At 39.0% G+C, this 20,251-nt stretch overlaps 1 protein-coding gene across 1 annotated transcript in view; it reads left to right on the forward strand.

The window, feature by feature from the left end:
* The window catches only part of PRKN (parkin RBR E3 ubiquitin protein ligase), a 779,628-nt gene that overhangs the window by 756,133 nt on the left and 3,244 nt on the right, over positions 1-20,251 (forward strand). Inside the window, exons 10-11 of the mRNA XM_084514657.1 lie at positions 6,228-6,314; positions 16,977-17,094. Coding sequence (XP_084370783.1) covers positions 6,228-6,314; positions 16,977-17,094 — 205 coding nt within the window. The remainder of the gene's footprint in view (positions 1-6,227; positions 6,315-16,976; positions 17,095-20,251) is intronic.

A 20,251-nucleotide genomic window follows, 5' to 3' on the forward strand; every position in this document is an offset into this window, starting at 1 on the left:
ATGTTCCAACAGAACCTCTTGTGAACCAGTTTTGTGCCCATTGCCTCATGTCCTGGCACTGGGCATCCCTGTGAAAAGAGCCTATCTCCTTGCTCTTTGCACTCTCCCTTCACGTATTTATACACATTAATGAGACCCCTCAAACCTTCCCTTTCTCTAGGTTGAACAGCCCTAGCTTGCTCAGCCTTACCTCACAGGAGAAGTGCTCCATCACCTTCACAGTCGTTCACTGGGCTCTCTCCAGTATACCCATGTCTCTTGTATTGATTGGAGAGTCCAGAACTGGACAGAGTACTCCAGGTGTGGCCTTAGCAGCGCTGAGTAGAGGGGGAGAGATCACCCTCCCTTAACCTTTTGGCAATATTTTGCTTAGTACAGCCCAGGATACCCTTAGCTTTCTTGGGAACAAGGGCATATTTTTTCACAAATAATACCTCTTCTGTAGGTATGTATTACTCACTATGAGATTACAATTTATACTTTGTAAATTGCAATCTAATACTGTATTTTTCTACACTATAAAGAGAGATTACATTGGGTATTATTGGCTGCATCATTCTATACATGACTCTTTGATAGCTTTGGTTTCCCTTAAGGCATGCTCATATTTTCACTAATAAATCCTTGCCCCAGTCAGCAGCCTATAGTTTGACTGCAAAAGCTCATCTAGAATTGAACCTTGGTGCATTATAAAGTTTTACATTTTCAAGGGTTTTTTTGACCAGATGATCATGTTGTCTGGTGAAAAAATGGATCTTTTTGCCTTTCCAGTGTTACTATCCAATAAATCATTCTCAATGTTTTTTTAAAAAATCCAGTTAAAAAAAAAAAATCCTGCTAGTCTGATTAATATATATATATTCGCTATATACAAATTAAACAATTAATCACAAATTAATCATATATATCTTAGATTATACTTTACTTGCTTTGTATTCTCTTAACAATATGCTGTAGACTCCTCCCATTACAGTAGGTCTTCATATTTCTTTTTTAGCAGCTCATTTAATAATAAAGTTAACGCTTGTAATCTATGGTTTATTTCTCCTTTAGCATGAATTATGATAGTAATGTAGTACACTTTTATTTTGCTTAGGGAGGGTGGGTTGACTTGGTTTTAGAGGAAGGAGTGTGTAGAGAAGTTGAAGGTTGATTTCTTAAAACACATTTTCCTGAAAAGGCAAGATAAAAGTTGTAATCCCTGCATTTTAAATGAAAGGTGAGAGATCTGTAATTTTTGTTTGTTCATACAGTCATGGTTTTGAGGGACCTTGGCCTCTCTTGCATTCTAGTTTTATGTTACTGACAGAAAGCTACAGCAGTGATGGAAGTGTTGATCCTGCCTTCATTCAGTAGATTTAATTTTCATGACTCCCATCTGTAGCGACTGACCCAGACAGACAGTACTGAATGAATGAGGGAAGATCAAGGAAAAAAGACGAAGGAACAGAGAAGACAAAACAATTTTGATAATATTGCTAGTCAATATATTCTCAGTGACAGTAGGTTGTATCAAAAGGAACTGATTTCATTCTTTGATGAGATTATAAGTTTGATAAGAAAGAGTAATTGTGGAAAAATCAGTTTCATATATTGTATGACTTCAATCTACAGAATATTCTGGTAAGGAAATCAGCACCATAACATATCCATAAAGAGTTTTAGGGGACTGGGTTCCAATTGCAATGTTTAGGACATGAGCAGAAGCATTGTCTCATCACTGTCGGATGGTATAGTATGCATGCCTCCCTGGTTGGTCGTTGTGTGGATTACGAACTGACAGATCACAGAAAGCAGTCTTTCTGTAAAGACTGCATGATCAGCAGGGTATTGCTAGCAGCATTCAGCAGGGACTGATAGCATACCTGTCACAATTCAATACTTGACAGCAATCCAGAAGTAAATAAAAAGACTCTGCTGATACAGCACAGCAATGACACAAAGATTAGTCAAATATAATTAATGTCAAAAGCAAGTCCCTAGAAAACTGCTATGAATATGATTTGGGGCTGGACAGAGGTAGTAACAGAACGGCTTATCCAGTGAGAAACTTAGAGTCTCTGCTTAGGTTAAAGAAGATTCAGGGGTACCATGATTATGGTACATAGGTACCTTTGCAGAAAGAAAATAGGAGATACTGAAAGATATTTTAGCAGATAATTGTGAAGCAGAAAGTAGTGTCTGGAAGCTGAATCCAGGGAGAGTCAAAGTAGGTGTTAGTTACAATTTTTAACAATGATTTGAAGGGCATTAAGACACATTGCCAGAGGTATGAGTGGGTCTTTCCTCACTTGATGTCTTTAATGTGGACTTCAGTGTCTGTTTTGGACAACACTTGGACAAACCATATGTTACAGTCTAGCTAATAGTGCTAACTGTAGGAAGGAAAACATGGCAGCCTGGATTTCAACATAGACTGCAGAAATCTGGTAAGAAATCTGTGCCCACACTTGAGCTGTCACCTTACAAAGTCCCTAGCAGTGTACCCATGGTGCCACAGCTTAAACCTCAGCTATAACTACCTCATTGCAACCTTGCCTTCATTTTGCTGTGTAGACACAAGAGAAGGTGAGAGTGAAAAAGACAAGAAATATCTGAGTAGAAGAGTAACTTAAAAGTAACAGTATGGAGCCAAAACTTGAGGCTTCGTGTGGGAATTCATGAATGGGAGTATTGTATTGACGTTGGAAGAGAGATAATTTGAACATGAATACTTTGCAAGAATTACAGGGAGAGATGATCAGTGTTAGAGACAAAAGAAGAGATGCGTGGAGTAGGCAAGAGAATGAGAGGTGTGGTGCTTAATCCCCCAAAAAAATAAAAAACAAATCTTACAAATGTTGAGGAAAAAAAAAATGGCAAAATCCTTCTTCTAAAAACCAATTCAGCATATAACTGACAAACTCATTTTTTTTCCTTAAAAATTAGAGCTATATTCTGTTTCCTCTTCCAAACTTGAAACTTTATGCATGGTCTGGTCAGGAATAATGGTTTCATCATCGCAGGTTTCTTTCAGCATCACTCTTGGCACTGCACATATCAGCCGTGGGGTACAAATTCCATTGAACAGGCCAGAGTTTGGACTGATTTTACCTTCTGTTTGAGTGATGATAAAGAGAGGAGGATTTTTAAAACAGGATTTGGATCCCTGTTGAGACTTTTTATACCTTCTGTTTTGAGATCACTTGTATTCAGAATTTCTGCTTAGGCCTATCTTATACATTTTTACAGATATTCAAAAGCCTGTAGTAGCATACATACAGGTTATATGTTTATTCCAGTGCCCAAATCCCTCAAGTGCTTTAGGGATTTCCCTGCTAATCCTCATTTTAATGCGTAAACCTAGAGGGTAGGTTTCAGACCTTTGGGATTTATTCTTTGTGCTAGTCGCTTTCTAGCTGAAGAATCTTTCAAGGGTAACAACAGTAAGTTCTACATTCACTGTTCTTGAACAATTTATGTTATCACTGTAATCTGCCAACCTTTCAGCAAATAAAGGGAAAGAAAGTGTGACTGTTGTTAGTAATTACACTATTTATAGTATTTTTTAAACACATACTAATATTAAATTTATGCGGAAGTATTAAATCCTGACTGAACAACTTAAATCCTTATATTTCCAAAGGCAAAATAACTGTATTAATATTAATGAAGCTACAAAATAGAAGTTAAATGACAGCACTTTTGCAATTGCTGTATTTCATTACTGAAACTTTATTATATTTTTCATGTCTGGATGTAAAAAATGAATGGAGCTATCGCAAACTGCTTTGTTGTAAATGACCTACGTTTTCTTTATGATGCATGCTTTACCATAAAATGGGAGTGCTTAATGCATTTCTGTGGGGAGATGCCTATTTATTCTGACAAACCGATCAGCCTCCAGGGTGGTCTTTTGCCACAGAACTGATTTTACAACTCATCCATTATCTAATAAGATATGAAGTGAGTATCCTGGCTCACCAAAAAAAATCAGGCTTTGTTCCATCACAAGCATGTGACAGGGTCACTCACAGACTTACTTTCAAGATACAAAATTGATAGTGGAAGGCCCAGTTTACGCTCTCATACGCACTTCCAGTACAGAAAGCCTGTCGGGAAAACATTGGTAAACAACACTTTGATCTTACCCCTGAGCACTTTTTTAAGTGGCAATTTTAAAGGCAAGTATAGAGAGTGACCTCTGTAGCGAGAAAATGCATTTCACACCTTTAAGTAATACATGAGTTTATTAATTTTATTGTTATCATAAATGTCAATGCAACCTAAACTACACTGTGAGACAGCTGGAATGTCTTTACAAAATATGTCCTGGTTTTTGTTGTTGTTTGGTTGTTTTTTTTGGTTGGTTGGTTTGGTTTAGTTTTGTTGTTTTTTCCCCCTTTCTTTCCTTCTTCAGCATATCCTCCTTTTCAATATTTATGAAATGTTTAAAATTGCAATTGCAAAAGTGAAAGACTGGAGTGAGGAGAGGAAACGGAGGCATTCTGTGGTAAGGCAGTGGTATAGTGAGTGTATACAAAGCCCTTTCAGACAAACGTTTTCAGCCAGATATGTTTACAAGGAAATAAAGTTAGGAAGGTAAAAGAGAATAGGACACACAGTAAGAAATATGGTTAAACCTGGCTATAACCTTCATTGATAAGTGATAAGTTTTGAGATATTAGGTATCCAGACAGAGAGTACATACATCTCTATATGTCTGGGCAATGTTCAACATAGATGAAACTTTGGGATGCAGTGCAAATTGTTGTAATTACAATACTGCAACCTTTCATATAACATACCTTGCAGAAGTGCCTTCATTGTTAAGCTGTTTGCTAAGAAACACAAATGAATTAACAGATCAATGTCAGATGAAGTAAAATAAAAGATTTAAAATCGTTAACAAAGTAGTTAGAGAAGTGACAAGAAAGCAAACAAGTGATTTGGTTTGATATCTCTAGAAGCTGGAACACCCACTCCATTTCCCCACTCCAAATTTCCCTGACCTTCTGAATAACAGAGTCAACCCTTTTGGACTCGCACAATGTTTCTTTTCACAAAAGCACAGTTTCTTTAGCATGACAATGAAATACGATTTTCAGTGGTTCTTAGAAAAGTGACAATAAGGCTTGAAAGAGTTCAAAATGAAAATGCAAAAGATGGAATTTGTGGCAGACAAATGTTCCAGTGTCATGTCCTGATATCCTTTATTCGTTACTGGTGAATGCAGCTCTGCATCAAAAATCAAGGCTGTTTTATCAGTCTTGCTTATAATGCCAGTCAGAACAGCTTACTGCTGAGAGTCTGGGCTGGCATCATGACATGGCTTTAAAAAAGTATTAAGAGAGACCCATTTTACATTATTGACTTTTCCTCTTACCTGCAAGGACACAGAATTTAATGCAGCATTGATGAGTCAAAGATTTTGACACATGTCAAGACAGATATCTTCATTTTAGAGTTTAAAAAAGGCATTGAACTTGATACATACAAACCAGTTTAGGGAGCAGTGGCAGCTCAGAATGAGGCAGGGACAATTGTTTTACTCATCTGCTAAAGACATTACATTACTTTTGAATGAGCTCTTACGTAAAGAACAATGTAATTTAAGGAGGATGAAGCCAGAACAATTGCAAGAAATGTAACAAGGGTCTAGAGGGAGTCCTTTAAAACCCATGTGAAGTAACCTGTCACTGTGTTCTTACTATGGATTTTTTTAAACCATTCCTCAAAAGTCCATGGCAAGGGTATAATTTCCTAGAAAATGGCATTTCATATAACCTATATAAAGTGATCATGTCCCAGTAAATTTAGTAACAGCTTTCCATAGAGAATGCATTAGATTCAGAACTATGAATGGACTGCTTACATTGGTAAACACTATAGAGCAAAACTACTTGTTTCAGGCAGCGCCCTTTTTGTATAAATAGATTTCACTGCAGCACAAACACACACAGAAGTATCTAGAATGACTTTATGTCCTTAAATCGACCATGTAGCAAAATCTCATTTTTAATAATGGCATTTATTTTACTTCACCAAAGAAATGTATAATAGTAACTGCAAAATTGTTGTGTTAATGATCAGATTGCATAATAAGATGCACAATTAGGAGGATTATGGGAATTTAATGGGATGAGAAGGGCAAGAGATCATCTGCTATATGACTCTTCACAGTTGTACTCTGCTGTCTATGTCCCTGATGTGTTTTTATCACTTGTGTGCTTTGGTTTGTTTTCCAGTTTGTGTTCTGCCGTGAATGTAAAGAAGAATACCATGAAGGGGAATGCAGCTCTCTCCTCAGCACACAGGGAGCCATGGCCCAGAAGGTAAGCATCCCCACAACTCATTACATCCTGATCATTATCCTTGGTCCAACTAGAACGACATTTGTCGGGTGGGTCCTAATTATAATCCCAAGCAAAAGCAATTATGTTCATACTGAATTCTGTAGCCGGAGTTGGCTTTTTGGTGGATTTCAGATGCTCTGATTAATAGAGTAACTGAATTCTGCCAGGAACACACTGAGCTCTACCATCAGGTGCCAAAGAAAAAGCCTTCCCAATGGGCTTTTGGGGTTGTCTCTATTCAACATGAACACCTTTGAAAGGCTTTCTGTAGTTTTCCTGTCTTGCAGCTTGTACTCAATGCACCAGTCAGGAAATCACGTGGGTTTGGACAAAGTAATGGGTTTTATGCATCGTGTGCAGAAGATGCTGTTGATAATTTATGTTGTAGTTTAGAGAAATAAAAAAATGGATTGCGTAGGCTAGAAGCTGTTAGGTGATAATTATTCTAAGCTGCTCCATAATTTTGCAGCTATTGTAGCTATAGCCCTGGACAGGAAATAGTTTTTCTCTCCCAACATTTCTCTTTGTCTGAGATTGGAGTTTCCCTGCTCTCCATGATAAGTGAATCACAACCTCTCACAGAAGAGAGCGAGAGAAAGGGAGAGAGAGAGCAAAGAACAGGAGTGATTCACCCTAAATACCTCACACCTTGATGGCCTGGGTGCTCTCCTAGGGAGTAAAAAACTGTAAGAAAATGCAGATGTCTGGCATGTTTAATGCTAAGAGGAAACGCTAACCCTGAGACCCAGGCAGTCCAACATGGCAGCTGCAGGATTGTGGGCAGGTGCTGACAAGGTTTATGGCCAGCTCCCAACAAGGCATACCCAGCTCCTGTCAGTGCCTGCAGACAGGCTCTGTCTGAGGATGGCTTTTGGGGCCTCTTACTCGTCAAATGTAGAGATTGGGATGGAGCTGGGGACATACTAAGAGTCTTTGTCATGTGTTACCATAGAATCATAGGATCACAGAATGAGTTGGGTTGGAAGGGATCTTAAAGATCATCTAATTCCAAAATCCCTGCCATGGGCAGGGAAACCTTCCACTATTGCACTAGGCAACCTCTGTAGAGATTTTTCTTTTTAACCTTTCTCAGTGAAGCTCTTCTACTTTATAAAAGAGAATCAATGCTCACTGAGTCAGAATTAAACAGCTGGTATCGTGGCAGGCAGGGCATCTACCTCCAGTGCCCTGGAAGATGTATACTGTACAAGACCCAGAAACTGTCTAGTACCCCGTCTCTGAGAGATTTCAGTTACCAATGCCTAGAGAAGAGTGCAAGAGCATAATGATGTCCCATTCCCTGAATATTTTCCACTCTCTATTAATAGACTTGTGATTCGGGTGTGGATTTTTGCATATAGCATCTATCAGCAAAGTTTTACTCCATGAATTTGTGCAACCCCTTTTTTGAAGACATATATATGCTTCTAGCATTTATGTTACTCTGCAAGGAGGAGATTTGCAGCTTAAATATCTTCTATGAGGAATAATCTTTATTGTTTGAAGCAACCTTAAAAAAAGTGTTCCAGCTTCCATTCATACTTATGTAAAAACAAAACAGCTTCAAAAGAGACATTGAGAGATACTTAAGTTAAAGTATCCAGTAGCCTGGTAAAGTAGAAGACCAAAGCCGAGTGTCTTACCTGAATTAAGCACAGCTAGAAATTGAATACCTCCCAACATGAGCAGTGAGCCCTATGTCCACTAAGCTATTTATGCCAGTTTTGCCTAGAGTACTGAAAGCCTTGAGCGGTCACCATGGCACCTTACAAAGGATTTTAAGAATTTTGGGTCACTGAAAGTTCACGCTTGTATAATCTCCATGCTTTAGAGCAAAAGATAAAGGTGTGCCAGGAAAAGTTAGAAGACTACAGGAAGAAGTGGTTTATTTTAAACATTTGCATATTGCCTTACTGCCTCCTGATGACAATGTGAGTGCTACATTCATCTAGTCCAGTGTCTCAGCAAATGAACTGCACTCAATTAGATCTGTTAAGTTAGGGAAGTTAAATACTGTTTTTCCAATGTAATGCAAACGTTTTAGTCGTACCTGAAAAATGTTCCTGTGCTCTCAAAGAGCTGTTCCAGAATAGTTAAATGATACCTGAATATCTCTTGTAGCTATGCAAATCAATTCCTCAGTACGGGCAAGATCACAGACTACGCAAAATTCATTTAGACTCCAACTTGCGTTGAAGTTAATTGACTTTGATCAGCCGCCTTATTCTTAGAAAGCGAGATGCACTGATTAAAATCCTCCACAGGGTGGTGATGTGCCACTGAAGGAATGATTTCTCTTGCTTTCTGTAAACAGTAGAACAAGTACCTAGCTAGCTAAAACAATGCTACCATAAGTGTTGCTGACACGTTGGGTTTTTGTTTTGGTTTGGTTTGGTTTTCTGAATTACATCAGTAAAAGCTGCCTTGCATACATCACTCGTGTACAATGCATACAAAACATTTGTGGGGTGTATATGGAAAGAAATGCATGTGGGACTATTTCATCTGCTTTACTGAAACTAATTTAAACACTTAGCTATCTGTGTTTTCTGCCCTTTTTTTTTTTTTTTTTTTTTGGCACTCTTCCTGTTAGATTCAGAACCCTATGTGTCAGAGTTAATTTGCTATAATTGTACTATTTGTCCCAGCAGTGAAGATTGTTTTACCTTTGACTGTCTTTTTCTAGGTAGGAATAATACATTTCCAGGGTTGCCTTTTATGGCTTAAGCTCCTCCAGTTTGACTCGTGTCCTTCCCCCTCGTCAGGATCCTTTCCATACCATTTATTTTAGAAACAGATCTTGTTGTCACAACTGCTTCTACTCAGATTTCAGGGCCAACCAGACATGCAGCCATCAAACTGTTCCTCTCCAGAATTGGCACAGGATGTGTAGTCTCAGGAAAATATCTTCTATCAGAAAAAGGCAGGTTTTATTTTTGCCTCTGGTGGCTACAATACTGAAGGGAACCTTTCATTACCTTAGCATTTCTACAAACACCTGCACAACCCTGACATTTCCAGTGTAAGAGGAAAGGTTTAGACCTAAGTCAGCATAATGAAGACAAATGCAGTGGGTCGTGAGGAATGGGAAAGAGCTGGAAGCAAAGCCAAAAAGGGATGTTGTGGAGGAGCTGGGTAGCCAGATGTTGACAACACAGAGAACAAGGAGACCTGCAGTGCCACTCAAAGAAGGCTCTCATGTCAGAGCTCTGCAAGAGGTCTGTCAGGGCAGGGCCTGGCAACCTGTCCCGTCCCCCTGCCCCACCAGGAGAAGGGCACTGGGGGCACTGACACTGGGCACCTCCCTGGGGACAGGAACAGGACAGGGATGGGCCGAGGCCAGGTTGGGACATGGGCCCACAGTGGGGCAGGACCATGGGGAGCTGGAGCCCAGCCCTGCTGGGGCCATGCTGGGGCTGGTGGCCCTGGGCTGATGTGGAGTCTGGGGTCTGGGGGTTAGCAGTGACAGGTAGGCGTGCTGGTGGCCTCAGAACTAGATAACAATTTGGGAAGTCTTAGAAAAGGTGATCCCTCAGAAAGAGAGGTAGAGCCTGAAACAGAGGCATTCAAGTCTCCATAATAGCCAAGAACTGATGGGTACAGGCAGGGTTCAGATGATGTTGTTTGACTGTGACTTTTCAGAGACATAGTGGAAGCTCCAGAAATAGGAGAAGGAAGAGGGAAGAAAGGAAATAAGGTAGTGAAGTGATATGGGACAACAAAGAGGAATCAATCAGAAAGGGTGGTGGTGAAATGGGCCTGTGCTGGGCCTGGTGTCACAATGAAAGAGGAAGAACCCTTAGGTCGAGAGGAGGGAGCAGAGCTCGTGGGTCTGTGAAGGGAGGATGACAGGGAAAGGGAAATGGAGTTTGTTGGCAGGAAAAGTGCAACCACAGCAAAGGAGCACAAGAGGAACAAAGCAGGAGCTATATACGGTCCTTAAGGCTGCTTGAAAGGGTTTGAACTTTATAAAGATGGGAAGCTAGAGGACACTGCTTGATATATAATGAAATAATGAGTCCTTTACCAGGAGGAAAATTATGTTTTTATTTATATTTTTTTCCACCTCACTGTAGACTCTGCTTGGGGTTATTTTTATATGTTAGTTACCACACTTCTTTTTCACGGGTCTGCAAGTTGTCATTGCATCCAAATTTACTATCTATAGTGTGTTTACCTAAATCTGGTATGTTTTTTTTTCCCTCTTTGCTATCCCCAAAACTGTATTTACCCAGCTCTCAAGGTTGCATTTGGGTAATTGACCACTGAGAGTTGTTCATAGCTCTAAGACTTCCCATATGATCCTGCACACGTGCTTTCAAGGCCTTAGCTATCATCCCATGCCTAATGACAGTCTGGGGGTTCAGACCTAACTTGGCTGTAAGCTCTCAAACAGGTGATCAGATCTGAAGCAGACCTTTAAGATAACTTCTCACAAAGCAGCTCTGTGCTTGCACAGGCACAGCGTGAAGCCTGTGCACACATCCAGGGAAGCCTGTAACATCACCTGGCATCCTGTTTTTGTCTTTTGTGTTGTAGTTCCTGGAAAGGCTTGCAGCTCACTTGGGCTTCAAGCGAGCCTTCAGGCTTTCTTTTCCTGCCATTGCCTCATGTATGCATATCTCTAAATTGCCAGTAGGTGGTATAAAATATACAGCCATGACTTGACAGGCTTCCTTTCCCAACCACTGAGCAACATCTGTCTAACCTCTTATACTATTTTCCCTGTAGAACCCTGAATCACGTAGACTTGTGAAGCCTGGTCTCTATGTAGGTGGAAGTTTGCTGTAATTATGCAGCAGAACATATTGGTGACTGTGAGCAAGAGCCATTTTGGAATTTCATTCTGAAGTGGAATTTCCAAACAAAGGCACCCACAAAATATCCTTAGCTGAAATATTGTAATACTAAATATGCAGCTAATATTTCATGAAAATCATATTTGATGCAATGTATTTCTTACAAGCTGGTGTGGAACGGAAAGACTATGCAACTTAAGTGTTAAACTGTAATAGAGAGAATGCTGACAAAATTATGGACTTGCAAATGTCTCTTGATTTGCTGTGTGAAGAAAGTAGCAAGCTTTGTTTTATTTGAACCTTCAGTGATGGATGTTATCAGGGAAAGCATATATATATATCATATTGGACTCCATAGATATTAGACATCCCAAATCAGCTCCTGGATGTCAGGTTTTTGTGTTTAAGCTGTAAAATACTACAAATATTGCTTACAAAATTGTTTCTTCACTATTACAGCAAACTTTTTGTACTGCTTTTAGAATGGTAGGAGAAAAAGAGGTGTGGTATTTGAAAAGATACACTACCAGGAGTTAAAATGAGAAACATGCAGCATGTCTATGTAAGCATCTTTCTCTACTGGAAAGAGGGGAAAAATTAATCAAACTGCTAAACAGTAAATGCTGACTACAAAAGTATGAATTATTTCACTAAAACTGAAATTTTAGTGAAAGAAAAGGTTATTGAAAAGATTCATCATACACGGTATCTTTCAATGAGTCCTGAGTTACAGTATGAAATCTGGAACATCTATTATTAGACCATTGATTTTTTGTTTTTCCATCAGATAAATTTAAAAAGTTAAATAAAACATGGCTGTACAAAAATGGCACATGTAGCTCGTTTTTGACAGTATCTTAAACAATGGGAAAAGAAACCTCAGCTTGGCTTTAGTAGGTGGCATATTTACAATGTCAGGCACAGGACACTTCAACCCACAGAGGCCTAATTAAAGGAGCAAGAAAAATAACCAGGAAACATCCTGCAAAATTAATCTCTATGTTATAAATAAAAATGCACCGGAGGAAATCTGAGGGTAGGTCTTAACTTTCTGTCTAATGAGAAATAGATGGAAACTATATAGAGAGAATTTTATCTTTCCTATTTTGGGCAGCAATAAAATAAAAAGATGTGACAAGCTGTTTTTGTTGATGAGGTTAAGCTGACAGTCCTTTGCGTCTGTGTTGCCACTTACAGGAGAAAGTATGTTCTTCCTTCCACTGGTGGAAAACAGTTATACAAGAATGACCTCTCTTGGATTAGATTTTCTGCTTTAGAACGGTGTAAATCCAATATTCACAGGCTACCTGAATTTCATGTGTTCTGATATGAATATCTGCAACATGCAGAATGAGAACCTTGATGTGCAATGTCACCAAAACAGAGCTCTCTGATTTTATTTGGTAAAAGTCTTGTATTTGACACAGTACCCTGTGTATAGCATTGGACTTTGATTTTATCTACTTGCTGTCATCACAAACCAGGTCGTTTTACAGCAGAATTCCCTAGGCACACCAGACAAATTGGCTCACACAAAGCTGTTTCATGTGAGCTTAGCTGGATCAGCATGGTACTGACACTGTATTTTGCCTGTGCATAAAACATGTTCCCAATGATGGATATCCTTCCTTTTCCTGATCTATATAACCATTTTTAGTATTTTGATTAGCCTGAATCTCTCTGTAGACCAGAGCACTAGTCCCATAGCTATGTGCGCCTCTCCTTATGAGATTTTTTGACTCTTAAATGACTCAAATGATGGACTTTTTTTTCAAAGCTCCTCTGGCCCATCTAGACCTCTAGCTCTAGACATCTGATTTTTTTTTCTCCCAGAACTTAGTAAAAGACACCAGTAAATATGACAGGAGGCTAATTCATGCAACCGTGTTTATAAAACAGTTCAGCAGAAGTTGAGAAAACAACAGGAATTTAAGCTGGACCGTCATCATCTCTTGTAGATCAGGTTTCAAAAGATGAGGCTGCTTTTGCTCTGAGCTCTAGCTCAAAATAATTAGTGGGCAGTGTTAATACAAGTGTTATGGAAGGTTGAACATTGTGTACAATTAATTATTCTTTGTTTTTCCTTTGAACCTTTTCAAGCATCCACAGTTGTTCTCACATTCATGCAGGAAAATGAGCAATGTGTTCTCTTTTGAGACGTCTAAGCCTTTTTAAAATTCTATACATAAAGTCATAATTTTACATATCTCTATTTTTCCTTCTTAAATCTTATTTTGCCAAGTAAAATTAACTGAAAACCAAGCATTTCTGATCAAAAGGAAAAGTATTTCTGTTTCTAAGGAAGCTGCATTAGGGTACTTTTTTGAAGTAATGCATGACCAACTTTTTTGCTTATCAGAATGGAAATAAGCAACAACAACAAACAAGCATTCACCAAAACTGAGCACAACATAACATCAACAGCTTCATATTCCATTCTGAATCAAGGGTTTTCAGTTTTCAGATGATGCCCGTGCTACCACAGATATGCAAAATAAGCATGGTCATAAAAAAAGTGTGCTTGCGTAAGACAGTCTATAATATGATGGCATGTGAATTTAACATTATATATCTAATGCTTCCAATATTTTTGAACAAGTTTTGCCATCAATGTTTTTACCCTGAATGGCACTGCTTAGTTGCTGGCTGTGTCTACATACTTTGTTTACTTTATGTATGACAAGATGATGTGTGCACTGTTACCTGAATGAGATGCTACTTTAAGAAGGATGCTTTCTTTCTATTTCAGGATGCTTTCTGTCTCTGTAGCACATTTTCCTCTAGTGCCTGATACTGATTAACTGCATAAAGAGCTTTCCATGTGCATGTTCTTGCAATGCTGTATGGTTCTCAGAAGTCTCTGTGGTCTCTTTATCCCTGTTAGTTTTTCCAACAGACTCAGTATAGAAACAGACAGAATTAAATCTGTGTCCTTCAATGTGACCCAGAGATAACAAGGTGGACTCTTCCACCATCTCACTAAGAGGATAGTGCAGAAGGGATGTCAAAAAATGCTTGTGACAGCTCATACTGGAGTTTCCTGTTATTTATGGGTATTCACGCCTTGTCATTGTGTGCAGCACAGTTGGGAATCAAGAAAAATCATCATGAAGTGGAATGGATGGAATTTAGCAGCTTTTCACTAATGTTCTGATAAATACCCTGTAATAAGTGGAGAACTAGAGTATATTGAGTGAGGTCAGCATCATAAGTGTATGAAAGTGTCCTGTTCTAGACAAACTAGCATGTGATGCATACCTGAAGCATCACTTACCTTCCTATCCAAGACCTGGCAGGCCACAGAATAGTGCAAGCAGCCTCTGGTTGAGAGCCCTGGTCTATTACCTAGGCTGTTGTCAAGATTAGGTTTGCTAGCCTAGGATAAAAGAAGGTGATATAAATAGACACTGGTAATGAAGAATTGCCATACAACTTTCCTTTGTGGTTTGAGGAGAAAATTAAGATAAATGTGTGTGCTTGCATTCACTGCAATGCTTGCGGCTCATAGATCTGGGTGGTATGATCTCTTTACTGAATTAGAAAGACTCCATCACTGTACCATTTTTCTGCATTTGCTTCCTGCAGCAGGAAGTTTTTTAACTCAGCATTCAGCAAGACTGAGCATAGGAGGGATGTTTCAGCTCTAATGGGTTGAAAATATCATGCTGCTGTGTCTATTTCATGCTAGAAGTTTTGCAAAGGAAAACATTAATATAATAATTCACTCTACTGTTGTCATCAATTTGTTCTTTCTCAGTCAATTGTGTATGTGTGGTTCACACTTGTTTATTTGAATTATTTCTAAGCTCTCCGAAGTTTGTGTTTGCTTTTAGAACTAAGATCAAATATCTTTATACAAATAAAATTAGCCATTCAGTGTGTGAAATTTTGCCTCGGTGTCATTTGCTAATATGCACAACAAAGACCTGAGGATGTGGAAAAAAAGCACACTTCTAAGTTCTGAATCGCACCGTTTGGATTTGGACTATTTGGGAAAAAACAGAGCCACTGTGAAGCTCTTCTGGGTTGAATACAAAAAGTGAAAATAATCCAAACTTCTTGTGTAGCTATTATTCTGGAAATATTAGTAAAGTTTTTTCAGTGCTATAGTGATTTTCATCTTGAATCATCTTTATGAATGTTAAATAATTAATTGCCATTGCAACCATGATTTAATATCTTCTTCCTTCTGTCACTGGGCAAACTGAGGCCCCATGGGCATTCCCACTCTCCCTGTCTTTTCTTCAGGCTCCTCTTTGTTTGCCCAGATTGCTTATTAAAGTCACCCTTTGTTAAAGATCAAGGTGTTGCAAGATCAATACTAGATTATGTTCTTTGCTATTAGCCTGAGTAGCTTTTTCTATTTCCTAGAACTTCCTAATGTACCATTTGACAGAGGTCATCCTTTTGCTGAATAATCCAGCAGCGTGCAAGGCCTAATTTGCTATCAAGAAGCAGTGAGCTAAAAGTAAAAATCATTGCTAAGATAGAGCTGAGGAAACTTTGTTCACCTTTGTCTCCTCCGCATCAGAAATACTGGCAAATGGGAGAAGAGTGAGGGTCAAAAAAGGGGTTAAAGGCCTGAGGTGACTGATATAGGTTGTGAAAAAAAAGAAATAAGAACGTAAACATATTTTCAAGGTTTTCTAATCAAAACGGGCTGATTTTTTTAGGTCCATGTTGCAACAACTACCAGATGAGCTAGAAACGAACTTCTCCAGATGTTCCTTTGTGTTACTTTATTTTAACTCAGTAAATTTCAGACAAGAAATAAAAATCTATGTTTTATTCACTGACATGGCAACAAGTCACAGGTTTTATCAGTCAGTAGCAGCTGAGTAGGAACCCGTCAGAGTTAGGGTTACATTGAGTGTTTCAAAGTTGGGCCAATTTCCTTTTGCTGACTTGTTAGAAATAAGTATTTTTAAAATCTGTATAAATCAATAATAAAGTTGATCCACAGAGTAATCTACAGTTACTTGTAAGGCAGGAACACAAAGAAGCTGCAGAATTTTTTACAAATATATTTTATATAATTTAGTTTAGGCTCGTTGTTCTTCCAGACACTCAAAAAACAACCACAGTATGAATAGATAGAGCTGCACTTCAAGGCTGGAACCTAAATACATTGTTTGCTTTTGAACATTGTTTCCAGCCCTGTGTAATAGAAATTACCCAGGGCACTGCCATCTCTTTTGTCCTTGTATTATCATTTTAGGTAGGAAATTGCCAAGTAGGACACTTGTGTAGATTATGTAATTTTGGCCCAGTCATAAGTAGGACAAATGGAGGAGTTCCTTTTACAGCGTTCTTCATTATAACTTTTTCTGTCCATGTTGTTCTGGCTGGGGAGATATGTGCTTTCATTATTCACCAGTTTTTGTTGTTGTTGTTGTTGTTGTTTTATTATTATTATTATTATTTTTCCTTCAAAATCTTTGTGTTTCTTCTCTGTACCTTATAAAGGCTCATATGTTTACACAGGATTATATATGAATGAAATCTAGTTCTCAGAAACAAAGGAATACTCTTTATTACGAAAAACAGCTTTCTTTTAGGGACCACGCCATTTCTCATCATGTTGCATTGCCTTGGTGTTTCATGTCTCTTGCAAGAAGAGATTTAATCTCTGAAGCAAAATCAAACCTATGTTTTCTAAAAATCTCAGCCAGGTTCACCTGACTCCTGCTTCACCTTTTGCTTTACCTGCCGGTGTGCATTTGCAGCATGGCTTGCTGACTTCTGCGCCCTCTTGCTGGGGCTTCGCCTGACCCTCAGGGCAGGGAGCTTTGGGGGGATGTATCTTGTATCATGGGTAAATAGCTTTTCTCTCTCTTTGCAGGGATATGTAGTTGATGAACATGCAGCCAGGCAAGCCCGATGGGAAGAGGCATCTAGAGAAACAATCAAGAAAACAACCAAGCCATGCCCCAACTGCCATATTCCAGTAGAAAAAAATGGTAAATTTATTAGATACCTGGTATTTACCTGTCTTGTAAAATTAATTTTACAGCATAAATATATGAATGTGCATGTATCCATATGCATGCTATTATCCCAAGAGAGGGAGGGCACATAGTACTTGAATCTTCCTTCTGACACTAAATTATCTTGAAATCACCAAATCTAAATCACTTAGTTCCAGAGCCACTAACCCAGCCTCACAAAGCACTCAGCTGTCCTCATGATAGACAGGGAAAAAGAGGCATAGAGAAACACTGGGTGTTGAATTCATATGACTGAATGTCCAGTTAGTTGTACGGATTTTGCATTAACAATGGAAAAAGTAGACATTTATAGGGCAAAATTCATCTCTCACTGAAACAAGATGTGTCTAATATAGGCCAGAAGAATCACACCTAAAAGCAGGATGTAGGAAAAATAGAGCTGGTGTAGATGTCTAAACAGTATACAGCTGAATTTAAATGAAATGAATCTCGACCCAGTGAAATGTCAATTGCAGAAGAGCAAGTCAGAGGAAGAATTACGATTCTTGACAAACTTCTTACGCTGATCAATGCCTACCATGTAGGAAGAAAAGTAATCTTTTGTCACCAGGGTGACTAAAACAAGGAACAAGAACAACAAATAGGCTATGTCTTGTAGTACATGCTGTTCCAAGGTTTAATTGTATTAATGTAAATTAACCAAAATACACTAAAATGTTTGCCTAAATGTTATATGTATATAAAGTATAGAGGATGCTTCTCAGTTTTGTGGCATCAGTTATACAAATGACTTTGAAAATGCTGAATAAGACACCATGAACTGTAAGGTGAAAACATTTGAAGCAGTGATACTATGGAAATACTACTAAGGAAGAAATAGGACAAAATCCTGAAATCTGTGGTTTGAAGAAAGAAAAGAAGATAGCTGGCAGATGGAAAGTGGGAGACTTCAAGCACAAGGACCTGAAGGGATGAAAGCATGAATTCAAGAGTGGGAAGGAGAGACAAGATTTGGCAAAGTGTAGAGAGCAAGGTAGGCAGCAAAAGAGAGAGAACAGAGAGGTAAGTCAAAAAAAGTTATTTACAGGCTTGGAAGACAGGGTGGAAAACCAGAAGGTTGAACTGGATTACAAATAGTCCTTGCAACTGTTCATACTTACAGTCTGTGCATACACAAATGAAAAACCTGGTCAGGCTTGAAGCCCTACTAGGAGCTTTACTTTCTCTTACTCAGTGCAGTTTTATTGTTAATTTACAGTTGTCACGTGTCATAAATAGCATATCCCTATTTGACATCATGTGATAATTTATACAATTAAAATTGCTTGTAAAAATCACCAACATATCCAAAAAAAAAAAAAAAAAAGAAAGAAAAGCCATCATATTTTTTTCTTGGAAGAAAATAATTATTCAAAAGGGATAGTAAGCAGGAACAGACCTTTCCTTTCTAATGGCCTGACCCATGTCAGAGTAGTGCCTCATAATGCAAAATGCCAAAGCTACAGCAGCAGGCTAGAAATGTTTCCATGTTCTGGAACCAGATGGTCATGCTGCCATTCAGAAGGACCTTGGGAAATGGGCTGAGAAGAACCTCATGAAATTCAACACAGGTAAATTCAAAGGTCCTGAGCCTGGGGAGAAATAACCCCAAAACAGGCTGGGGTAATACCTGATGGGGGAATAAAGAAGACAAGGTCAGACTCTTCTCAGTAGCATCTGGTGAAAGAACAAGGGGCAATGCACACAAAACCAAATGCAGGAACACAAGAAAACATTTTTCACCTTGGGGATAGTTGAAGACTGGAACAGGTTGCTCAAAGAGGTTGTGGAATCCCCATTCCAGGAAATATTCAAAACCTGACCGGACGTGACCCTGAGCAGCCTACTTTAGCTGACCCTTCTTTAAGCACAGGCAATTGATGATCTCCAGAGGTCCCTTCCCACCCCATCAATTCTGTGATTCTGCAAAATAAGGCATGAAGCTTGAAGGGTGCAGTGCTTGCTGTCTTCTCTGGTAACGGGTACTGCACATTTCAGCTTGTAGGCTGACATTTTTAAACTGCCTACAGCCCATTGTTCCTCATTGTAACAATACTGTAGATTTATACTGATGACATGTTCCACTGAGTCAAATGATAAAAAGGCACCTGAAGTCTTTTAACAAAACAACTTTGTTTATTGCATTCTATGAAAATATATGCCAATTTAAAAAATTGATATGCAAAAGGAAATGACATCTCAGCAGCATTTATTTTATTTGTGCTCCTCAACAAGTTTTAGTAATGCTGGAAATCTCTTTGGATAAAGATCTATATTCTACTCGACTACACAAATAATAGCTTTTCAAACCACCACTTACAAATTAAATCTGTATCCTGCTGGTTAGTGAAAACTTCTGAACAAGTATGAACAAAAATGATTAATGCCCTTGAGAAGTCAAACTGTCAGACTTGATGCAAACTGCAATAGTGTGCCTGCTTCTCTGAAAACACAGAAAGCCAGGAGGTCCTTGATGAGCCTGGTTGCTGGGATTATGTAGTTCCCTTGTCAGTCTAGAACTGATCAGAACAGGTATATCAGTGCTCTGGAGAAATGGTGCTTACAGAAGGCATTCAGGGAATAATCATCACGCCAAACAGCTTAGTCTCATCTGGAGTCAGATGGCCTTCAGGCTTTGCTGAAAAACCTCCTCTTTCTGTACCTCAGCTGTTCAACTAGAATAACCTGCAACAAATACCTTTACGGTATCTCCTATCTCCCTTCAAACATGACAGTGCGGGTAGGGAAAAAAGCAGAATGGCTGTGGAAACATCATGCTGTAGGTTTAATTTTGGTACCAGGACAGCACACAGCACCTGCTTCAATAAATGGGCTCTCCCATGGTAGACTGTAGGCACAACTGAGCAGTCCATGCCCAGAGCGATGAGCTGGAGTGGCCTGCTGCCAGCATGGTGATGCCCAGCTGCCCCGAGAGCCTGGGTGACTCTAAAGTTCCCCAAGCATCTTCTTCTTCCCTATGACTTCCCACCTCAGTGGTCCCACGAATTAAAGCATGAAGCTTTAAAGACACAGTGCTTGCTTTCTTCTCTGGTAAAGGGTACTCCATGTTCCAGCCTCTAGGCTGACTTTTCTAAACTGAGAGGAGCACTTCACTTCTGCCTAAGTACAG

The sequence above is a fragment of the Aythya ferina genome (genome assembly GCF_964211825.1).
Source record: "Aythya ferina genome assembly, chromosome: 3".
Lineage (NCBI taxonomy): Eukaryota > Metazoa > Chordata > Aves > Anseriformes > Anatidae > Aythya > Aythya ferina.